We start from the raw sequence: 11,390 nt of genomic DNA, 5'->3' as shown, positions 1-11,390 counted from the left end.
GCATGCATGCATGCTACTTTCCGTCAAGTTATCCCACTAAGTGAAGAGTTTATCATACAATTTCATTTTATGTTTTCAATTTTGAATACACTTTCGTTACTACTCAATTTCACTCATGTATCATGTATGTTAACTAAAATTTTCCAAAACAACGTGCGGGACATTATCTAGTTTAATTAATCTCCGTCTCATATTATAGTTGTCCTATAATTCAAACTATAATTCAGAAAACCTCTCAAATGTGCCCTAATATATATCATGTCTATGTTAATTTTTAGATAATATATGTCGATTTGTTTCTCATTCCCTTCTTCTCTAAACCATATCAGTGACCATGTAAATCGACTAAACTGAACATATACGGTTGTATCAATCCAACTAAAATTTGAGGAGGTACTCTCCTAATTCAAATATTTTCTAATAAAAAAAATTCTTGCATATCTTTTGTTTGATATGTAATTAGCCCCTTCTTAGCTTTCCGTCACGCTCCGCCACTGAATCGGAGGGAGTAGATAATCAAGGCCGGCCAAACAAACTCCTCACGAGACACAATTGTAGCCGGATAGATGGATTGCGGCAAATCGAAATGCAGACATGCTTTGCTTAAAATAGTCAAAGGAGAAACTGAGAAGGTGTACTCACCGCAAATACTACGCAATCAGATTTTTTTTTTCTTCTTATTTTGTTTTCCAACAGTGGTTGCACAAAGACAAGAGCCAGCGGCAAATCTTCACAATTATCAAGGATCTGGGAGGGAGACGAACTTTCCAAACGAACTGCTAATATTCCCTCCGTCTCATGTTATACTTATTAAGCATCAAATTTACCGAAATATGAACGTATCTGTATACTACTCCATCCGATCGTAAATTCTTGTCGTGATTTTAGTTCAAATTTATACTAAAAAATGTTATATAGATGCTAATCCCATTGGCAGAGGAAGTAAATACGTCTGGTAATATTTCTACACTTAATAGGGGACGGAAGGAGTATTAATAACTCCATTTAGTTTCGGCAAAGCTTATAAATTCGTTGTAGAAATGGAATTACATCTCAGACCGGAAGCCGGAACTTTTACATATTCACAATTTTTAATAGACTTTGTCCTCTCCACAAATTACAGATGCTAATCCCCCATCGGCCACGCTGAACCGATGATGAGATATCCTCCGGTACGCGGAGCGAGCACCGTCCGTCGGATCAGCCGGAATCCCCCATCGGCTTCCCTCTGTGTTTTATTCCTCGAGGCTGGCCAGTGGCGACATCAATTCTGATCCTCCTTGCTCTGTTTCCTCTGTTTTCCGGTAATCCAGGACCGTTGCTCCTTGGAGCGCCTCCCGAATCCAAGTTCGGGAACTTCGAATCGCCGAATCTCCGTGATCCCGTTTCCGCTTCTACATCGGTTCCGATCGATGGATGGATAGCTCACTCCGGGATGGCGCCCAGATCGGGTGCGAACCGCGGCTGCATCCGGCCGGCACTCATGGCGCGCGAAACAGGGGGCCGCCTCTTGGGCGCCAGCGCCGGCACGGTCTTGTACGCGTCCACCTCCTTCTCGGCCGCCGGCGGGGCGAACACGAGCGGAGCCACTGACCCGGCGCGCCTCCGCCGTCCGCCCCCACCGGAGTTGGCCTTGCTAACGAGCGCGGCGGACGCCTTTACGGCAAGCGCGGCGATGTCTTCGCGCGGGAGGCCGTTCCGGCGCGCTTCGGCGGGGAGCACGAAATAGATCTGCCCGGGGCGGAGCTCTTCGGCGCCGCCCACAGCCGGCACGGGGCCGTCGAACCCCATGGCGTCGGCGTCGCACAGGAACCACCCTTTCTCCCCGGAGGCGAAGTCCTCCAGCGCCTGCGCCGCTTTGGCACCGCGTGGGTACTCACGGAGCTTCCCCGTCGGCAGCAGCACCATCGCCGTCGCCGCCAGCCCCTCCGCCGCCGCGCCGCTGGACATGCACAGCCCCATTGCTATCTGATTAATTGGAGCTTCGAGGTGCTTTGACTCGTGTGTGTGCGATCCTCTTCGTGTAAGCTTGCGATGCAAGAGGAAGAGAAGCGCTGATGAGTGCCTGAGAAGGCGATGGTGGAGAAGAAGGGGAAAGGCCAGTTATATATAGGAGGAGGAAGAAGTGTGGGATTTGTCGGGTAGCTTGGGGAGGGGGGGGGGGGGGAGCATGACAGGTTGGCGTTTGTCTGGGGCTAGGCCAGCGTGCCTGCCGGGATATTTTGTTGTTTTCCAATTAATAAATCCGGATTTTGTTTCTACTGCTGCTATCTGGGGAGTGGGAATACGTGGTCAGAATACGTACATGTGATGTGCGTGCATCGGGCGGACATGTGTCGTGTAACCGCGGCAGTTTACCGTAGTCCCAAAAAAGAAATACTTCGAGTACCGAGCTCTAAAAATGGTGCGGACTGTACGCCTGTACGGTGGTCCTTAATTACTGATCGTCTGACTTAACTTATCGAGTGTTAGTATAGCAACGGTTTTGGAAGCTGCTCCCTCTGTCCCTAACCCTAATTAATTGGCGGAAAAAACCGTGTAGATTTTCGAAATAAAACTGCATATTTTCAATTAAACGTGGACTGCGTCTTAATTTTGAAAATTTACAGGGGGGTTTTCGCAAAAGTTTCAATAGAACTGCAAGTTTATTTCGGAAATTCACACGGGTTTTTTTGAAAAAAAGTCGACGCCAATTAATCAGGTACGGAAGAGAGTACTTTGTAGTACATAAAAAATTAAGAGCTCTTTTACGGTATCCATAATTAATATGGGCCGTTCATTATCTCTAATTCAATGGATAAGGTTACCTGGTACTCCAACTTGATTATCTAGGAGTACTGTTACCAAAAGCTGAGGAGTACCTTGATCTAGGACATAATCCTCGTCTAAAATAGTCAAATTCACGATCAAAATTTAAGTTGACCTAACCAAAGACTCCTTCGATTGGATTCTAGCTGGTTTTATCCGACGCTAGCGATTCTATGAAGGTTGTATGAATTGCGTAAGGACATAGTCTTCCGTTTGCGCTTAAATTACAGGCAAACAACACACAAGCAAGATTAAATTCGATCTAAATTCCAGTCCATTGGTTATGCTGAAGTGTTCTAGAATTGGATGCAACGGCCTCCAGCCGCGAGATCCACAATTAGCGGAAGACAGGCGAACCCACAAGCAAAGCCGGCACCTTTAAGCCAGACTAATATTAGGCCGACATACAAGTGTATGCCGGCATGTTTATCTTGTCTTATGTGATTGCAGGATAAGCACGAATACTCTGATCTCGGCCGGAGCCGAGATGTCTCAACGGCCTTATCCTTATCACATGGCGCAAGGTAAAGCAGCGCCCTCTTTATCATGGGAAAATAGTCGTTGCTTACGTCTCAGTGTTAGGCGACTACGCAAAGAAGCACCGAAAGAGAATTGGTGACGGAAGCCGGCGCGTGATCACTGTACGTGTTGCCAGATGCCAGGAAAAGTAAAGCTGCCTTGTCCCCTGCCGTGCGCCCCAGAGGGAACTGAAGGACGTGCCCGACGGGGCCCGTAGAAGATAACGTTAGCCTTTGGTACACATGTCGGTGTGACCTGGGCGGTCCATAATAGGAGCACTACCCCTCCCAGGAGAGGGGCTTCACTTAGTCATCTAGGGTTTTTCCCCTTCTTCATCTTTTTCCTCAAGAAAACTGCTCAAGGAGCACCATTGTAGATCTTGATATATCGGAAAATACAACCAAGCAGGAGTAAGAGCTTTACCTCCACAAGAGGGCTCCAAACCTAAGTAAACCGTGTGTGTGTTCTTGTGTTTGTGCGTGGTTCTCATCACGTCCTCCCTCCTTCGGATCCTCCTTCATCTATCGGCCCCAACATAAGCCATCCTACGGCATTTGCCGTGACACCACCACGACAGTTGGCGCCCACCGTGGGGCTAGCAGCGGCGCTGGCTGAAGTTTTCATCCGGACGGGAAGCTTCCTCGTCACCGGAGAGCGCGTGGTCTCCGATTTGGTCCAGAGATTCGGCTCTCTGGGCTTCATCGACAACAACGCCGGCCGCTTCAACAACGCACCGCTTCCCTGCGCCGGACGTTTCATCAACTTCGGCATGCATGAGGTTTATGTCGCCACAGACAGTACTTGCAGGTACCCCGAGCAGGTGGGGGTGGCCGAAGATCCCCCCGCTGTCTGCACGGTTCGCGGCCGGCATGTCGACTGCCCCGCTGCCGTGAGGAGGTCATGGTGACGGCTCACGGGGTTGATGCTGGCAACGGCGCTGCAGAGAGTAGCGCGGTCCCAAGCAAATCCGGCAGAACGGCGAAGTTCCCCATGTAGAAGCCGGAGAACATAGCTGCTCAAGCCGGCACGTCGGCTCTGCCGCCAAAGCTGACTCAGCTCCAGGCCGCCATCGAACGGCAGACCGCGCCGGTGGCGTCAAACGCTAACTCGGCCCAGCTGCAGGCTGAGTTGGAGTTGGAGCGCCAGAAACTGCTGCAAGAAGCTGTCGACGTGGCTCGTGCTCGGCAAGAGCTTGATATTTCGCTCCGTGAGTATAACAAAACCCATGGTCTCAATTCTACCGCATTGACTAACCCTAGCCTAGTCGGGGAAGTGCATAACCGTGGCAGGAACCTGAACCGAGATAGCTAGAGATGGCAGGGGGATGCCCGCGGTGTCGGCAAGTTTTGCCTCGACACTGAAGCCGAAATACAACACTCCTGTTAAAAATCTCAAGCCCGCCGAGGCTGCAGCAGAAGAGTTGCCAAATCTCACGGGAGAGACGCTCCGATTGCAGCAGTTGCGCGTAAAGTAGTTGCTCCGCACAGCTAACGAGCAGAATGAGGCATACATGAGGGTGCACGGCAAGCCCGGTGCATCTCAAGTCATTCACTCGGCCGGGGGCGCTGATGGCCGGGTTGACAAACAAGCCTCCTCCCCTGGTGGCAAGAGAGACAAGAGTGTCAACTCAGGCCAAGATAAGTGACTAGAGCGTTATGATCTGGCCTTGGCCGAGAAGCAAATGGTCAGGAGAGTCGATGACAGCCAAAGTGATCTGCGTCTCGGCAACAATCGCCGAGACCAGCAAGAGCGTCACTCGGCCGGTCATGGACACCAACCTCGGGGTCCGGCACCCAATACTGTTGTAGGACATCAGGGTGTCGGGCGCAACCCCCTGTATCGAGGTGAAAACCGGCCAGACCATTACGATGACGGGTACTCGGCCATGGGTGATGAAGGTTATCTCAGGCGAGAACGTGATAATCTCGGCCCGCTCGGAGCCCGGGTAGGGAACATGCAAGTGTCGCCGCTGGATGCCCGGCACTGGCTCAACATAATCTATTTATCGGAGTTTTTGGAAGAACAAGGCCCTTCGGGACCGCGTTGTTTCGCGCACCGGATCATGAGGGAGACACCAGCCCAGGGTTTCCAGCTGCCCAGGGGTACGAGAACATATGACGGCAGTACTAAGCCGGAAGATTGGTTGGAAGACTGTGTCACTGGGTGCATGTGGCAGGCAGCAATCGCAATAGGCGGTACGCTATGTACCCCAGATGCTGGTAGGCCCAGCCAGGATCTGGCTGAACAATTTGCCGGAAGGTAGCATCAATTGCTGGATAGACTTTGAAGAAGCTTTTGTCAGCAATTTCACCTGCACTTACAAGAGGCCTAATCACCCTCAGCAGCTGTCCATATGCAAGCAAAAGGACAACGAGACTGACCGGGATTACCTGACGAGATGGAACAACCTCCGCAACTCTTGTGAAGGGATAGTGGAATCGCAGGCCATAGCATGGTTTGCTCAAGGATGTCGGCATGGCAGCATGTTATATGGCAGAAGCTGCAAAGAGAAATGCCGGCCATTCTGTCCGAAATGATCAAGATCGCCGACATGTATGCACTCGGTGACCCGACTCAGCCATCGCTGATGCCGGTAGAACCGCAAAGAGAGCAGCCGACATACAATCTTGCTGGGGCATTCCGGAGGAATGATCATCAAGATCACCGCAACAAGAGAAGTGACGACAGGCCGGATTACCGGTACGGGCCAGCTCATGTCGCCGCAATTCAGGATCAACCTGATGCCGGCTTTAGCCAGCGTCAAAAGACTGGGAATCAGCAGTGGGCCAAGAAGGGAGAGCAAAAGAAGCCCTGGCAAGATAAGCAGAAAATGCTGGATCAGCCTTGTCGTTTTCACACGACTAACCCCAGCAAACCGGCGAATCACACAACTCGGCAATGCAGCTGGATGCAGCGGGCTAAGAAGGGCGAGGCAAGTCGGCTGCCCCCTCCCCCACCGCTCACAGGCGCTAACGCTCAGATCCAGGGACCCCCTCCGGCGAATAATGCTGTCAACCAGGTGGAAGACCAAGGTATCCTAGAATATGCCAGAAGAAATGAGTACAAGGAGCACCACCAGAGCTACATGATCTTTATCACGAAGCCGACTGATAAGCAGAGTCAGTGCAGGCGGGAGATGGAAGTCAATGCTGTTATGCCGGCGGTGCCGAAGTTTATGTACTGGTCAGAACAAGAGCTCAATTGGAGCCGGGCAGATCATTCCAAGGTCATGCCAAATCCTGGTGGTTATGCTCTAGTGGTTGATCTAACGCTCATTGGGCCAGACATTAACGTCAAGTTCACTCGGGTTCTCATCGCTAATGGGAGCAGCATAAATATCATGTACCAGGACACGATGCTCAAACTCGGCATTACTTATAACATGTTTGAGCCTAGCCGGACTACCTTTCATGGTATTGTGCCGGGAGTATCTTTTGCCCCAGTAGGTAAGATCCGAGTTGACGTCTTATTCGACACCAGGGAGGACTGTTGAACCGAGAATTTAGTGTTCGAAGTGGTGGACCTCAGCAGTCCGTACCATGCGCTGCTTTGTAGACCGGCATTGGCCAAATTTATGGCGACAACCCACATTGGCTATCTGAAGATGAAGATGCGGGGACCAAATGGTACCATAACCATTACTGGCAACTACAAGCGCTCAATGGAGTGCGCGGCGGCAGGGTCTGCTTTGGCCGAGTCACTCGTTATCGCTGGCGAGAAGAAGAAGTTGCAAGAAACTGTTGCGTTGGCTCAGTCGGCACAGATTGGCCTGCCGGCTATGACCAATCCCCGTGGAAGCCTGGCTTTTGAGGCAGCCAAGGAAACGAAGAAGATCCTGATCGACAGTGAACTCCCACTTGCCACCTGGTACGCCTATGCGTCGCCCGCCTGCGCCCTCTCGCAGCCTTATCCGCCCGTTCACCGCCCACACATCGTGTCTGGCCACTGGTCGCCGCATGCCACTGCCAATTGGGAGGGCCACCGGTGGTTCGCGCCGACGCGGTACCTGCTGCCTTGCGCGAGGCCACCGCCATCCCGGCATCAGGCTCATCCCATCGCCGTCCAAGTCCCGCGGGGAGCCACCGGCGCGCACGAGCCGGTGGAGACGGCGGTTGGGGTGCGCGACAGAGCCGCGGGTCCGCAGCCACCTTCCACACACGGACGCCGTCGACGCGCACGAGCTGGTGGAGGCGACCAAGAAAGAACGGCAGCGGGCGCTGGCGAGATCCGAAGGGCGGCGGCGAGATCCGGATCGGGCATGAGTGGGGGTGAGATTCGTAGGAGAGGAGCGAGGAGGGATATGTTGTTTTTTCTTTTCTTTTTTGGACGGTACGTGTTTTTTCTGCACTTGAGGACCGCCGGAGCCGGGATTAAAGGCGCGTGGGACAACGGTGGCAGGTTCGTAATTCCGATGAAGTGACGTACCGCGACGTCCGTACCATCGCCACCAACTCCAATTTAATATATTGTTAAAAATTATAGATAATACCCTTTCAAATCGGGCGGTCAAATTATGTTGGTACTCCATCGACTCCTATGGAGTACAGGGTACCGGAAAAACTCTCAAAATTAATCCTTCTTGAGCGATGGCCGGATCGAAGCATTTGGGTTCCTTATTCTCGAAGCAATTTTCTTTGTTTATTGGCAAACCTTTTTGCCTCGTTTTGGAGTAGTGCGCGGTGCACTAGTGTACTCCTTTATAACCTGACCAAAGTAGCAATTGATCATTCATACTCGATTGGTGAACCGGGCAAAAGCATATATCCCCGTCTGTCTCGCGGAACGTGTAGGAGCAAACGTAGCTATATCAATGGTATGATGGAAAAGCAGAGTGAAAACCCCGCGGCGGCCGGGCGCCGAGTAAAGTCAAAAGGCGGTCGAGATGATGGAGCTGAGCAAACGGTTTTCGAAGAAACTCGTGTGCGTTTCAGCTGGAGCTAGCTCGATCTAGCTCTCTAGCACCAGGAGCCAGTGGCCCCCGGCGGCCCGCCGCGCGCCTGCACACCGTACACGTTCTAGCTACTCGCAGCAAGAGCGCGCACAGTTTCCGTGCATGAAACCAGAATGAAGCATGAGCGAAAATATCGAGTTTTTAAAATACTGTTTCATAATTTTTGTCACAAATTTGTTAAAAAATGAATGTATCTATTTCTAAAAAGCGTCTGAAGGGAGTACTTTGGATTAATGTTTAAAATTTTGGTTTCTTTATATTGACGAATAAACAGTCGTCCGAAAATAAGCTTTCTCATATAAAATGAACGTGACACGTCGCGTCGTACAGTAGCATCCATCCAAACGAATGCATGCAGGCGCTACGTTTGCTTTGGCAAGCTAGCGTGCTGTTCATCCGACCCACGCATGCATGCATGCAGCAGATCGAGCCACCTACCGACGTGTCTCTGCTCGAATCACACAATGTATGGGGTCAGCACAACTAACCAAAGACGTACTATCAAATTACTCCTGCTGCTACCCCGAAAACAAAAATACTAATGCTACCCTGCACGTCTCGTCTGGCAGCTGTAACAGGCGCCCAGCACCGAGAACAATCAGGAGAGAACGGGAAACATGTGCCGTCGACAACAGATTGATAGTCCTATATAATTGGTCTTGGTCTGGTCGGCACTTAACTTGCATGCATGCATATCATGAGCAAGGAGCCAAGGACGTACTAAATCGCTGCTCCGCCGGGCCAGCACTGTGCAGCAGTACATCGATAGATCCTGTATGCATCGTATCGTCCAAAGTGAAGGAATGATTGGAAAAAATAATATCGGTGCAGATCTGTCCCGTTTAGAATACAGTAGGAAAAACGAGTGCGATGCATTTGCGTTTGGTAGCTGGAGCACCCTGGGCCAGGATCTTTTACGCTGCATCTGGAGACGTACGTGGCTTCGTGCATGCGCTCCAACGCCAAGGTCGAATACGCATCCGGGCCCAGCTGCAGGCATTGTCTACGTACTCCAGGAACCTCTCGCCTCCGTTTGGCCACGTAGGTCACATGGTAGGCACGGCCTGTCGTCTTGCAGGTCTCTAATTAATCAAGCCAGCAAGCGGTTGCGTGGGGACGTGATAATTAACTGCCTCTAATTAACCAAATAATTTGATGCGAGTCGATATAGGGGGTCTGGGCCGACGCTGCCGGTGCCGGCCAATAATGTTGGTCGGACCGGACGTTTTGGCCGTGTAGGATGCATTTTGTTTGATTTTCATCAAGCGGTTGATTTGAAAACTGTAATCTGTGTGCCGCTGCATAACATTTTTGTTGTCGTGTACTCCGTACTGTGGTGTGATTACAGTTTCGTACCTCCGCATAGGCGGATGCATGGTGTGCCCTCCGAAAAAAAAAATCCTAAGGGCTTGATTGGAAGACCGGTTTCGAGCGAAAATACCGGCGTCTTAGTGGGGGCTGGAAAAAATTCGTCCCAAGCCCAAAATCCCGCTTGGATGGGCGTTTTCGTTTCTCTTTCCGCACGGTTTCGGCCCAAAACATCCGAAAACAACTACGGAGGTGGGCAGGTCCGAAAAACTTTCATGGACTTATCGAGAGACGAAAGGCGCCGCCAGCGACGGGAAAGAACCCTAGAAAGCACGCACCGGCGACGAGGGGCGACACCACCGCACGTCATGCTCGCCCGTGGAGCTCTCGGCCGCTGGCAGATTCTCCTTTGACCGCAGCTTGCCGGTACCCGTCCGACACTCCTCTGCTCGCGATGTCTGCCGCAATCGCCGCATGGCCGCGGAGCTCTCCGCCGCTGGCGGGGTCTTCAAGTGGTGCGCGCCTAGCGTCGCTCTCCTTCGACCCTAGCTTGCCGGTGCCTCGTCCGCTCCTCCGTGGATCCGTCCAGCTCCTGCTGGTGCTCGACGACAGTGCGGCCACATTCATCAAGCTGGCTTCTTCAAGTACTTCATCGATACAGTCGCTCAGCTTCTGCTCCATCGTTTTCTTCCAAACATCGGTTTTACAAGGAAAATAAATTGCAGGAGTTTCATTCGTACACACAGATTTGCGCTCGTAAGCATCTACGGGTGGAAGTTTTTACAATGCTCCCAAGCGGGGCCTAAGGATTCGGTTTGAATGAATCTCATAGGAATTTTACAGGATTTCAACCCTTAGGAATTTTTCCTATGCGTAGCATTCGTATAAGAATGAAAGTGTTAGATTCCTAAGGAATGAGTCCAAATTAGCCCAATTCCTAAGGATTTTAAGCATTAGGTAGGACCTCATTTTAAATTCCTAAGGCACTACGGTCCTCTACTTTTCTTATCCCTTTGGTTTCAAATTCTTATGAACCGAATAAGCCCTTATCTTATGTGTATATTGGTATCTCAGTTTCCAAATATAGCTTCCTTTGAAGTACTTCTTTCTCGACTCCAAATTTCAGTCATTTCGGTAAGCTAGGATAACTTTTGTTTGCATTAAAAGTATTAATCCAAATTGTAAGTTTGACAAAACTTAAACTTATGATTTGTATCTTTGATATTTGTGCGGCACAATTATATTTTGCGCGGAGGTGGTATCATAGATTGTAAATCCTAGATCATCACTGAAAGTGACCTGCAAAGCAATTCATCGGTATCACGCAGGATAAAAAATCGCTATTGAGAAGTCGTCTGATTTTAGTTAGAGATAAGTCGACGTGTTTGTCCGTCAGATCTTAATGTAGAGCACTTGAGAGATGGGAGAGTGATGATGACCCTGAGATCTTAATTTTAGGGTCTAATACATATGAGATTTAAGGTATTTCCTTAAGAACCAGGAGACTAACAAATAGCCACACCCTACATAATATACCACTGGTAGCTAGTAGTTATAATTAACAAAAACCATCCAAACGACCGACGGATCGTGTGTCCGTGGTATCAACGTCGATCACCAATAGGCGAAGGTCACATTTACCGCTACCATGTGGCATCCATTCAGACCCATGCATTTTTTTAATCCATATATCAATAAATACAGTCTCTACGATTCATAATAAGTGTCGCTGATATATTATAATTTTATTACTTCCTCCGATGCATAAAAAATGTCGTTCACTTAATACAAAAATTGTACTAAC

General features: G+C 50.3%; 1 protein-coding gene across 1 annotated transcript; it reads right to left on the bottom strand.

The window, feature by feature from the left end:
- Positions 1–992: 992 nt before the first annotated feature.
- Positions 993–2,094, bottom strand: LOC100842982. Its single transcript, XM_003557463.4, has one exon. The coding sequence runs from the start codon at positions 1,960–1,962 to the stop codon at positions 1,426–1,428; it is 537 nt and encodes a 178-aa protein (XP_003557511.1). The 5' UTR covers positions 1,963–2,094; the 3' UTR covers positions 993–1,425.
- Positions 2,095–11,390: the final 9,296 nt, after the last annotated feature.

Source organism: Brachypodium distachyon, chromosome 1 (genome assembly GCF_000005505.3).
Source record: "Brachypodium distachyon strain Bd21 chromosome 1, Brachypodium_distachyon_v3.0, whole genome shotgun sequence".
Lineage (NCBI taxonomy): Eukaryota > Viridiplantae > Streptophyta > Magnoliopsida > Poales > Poaceae > Brachypodium > Brachypodium distachyon.
This window is presented reverse-complemented; position numbering and strand designations above follow the sequence as displayed.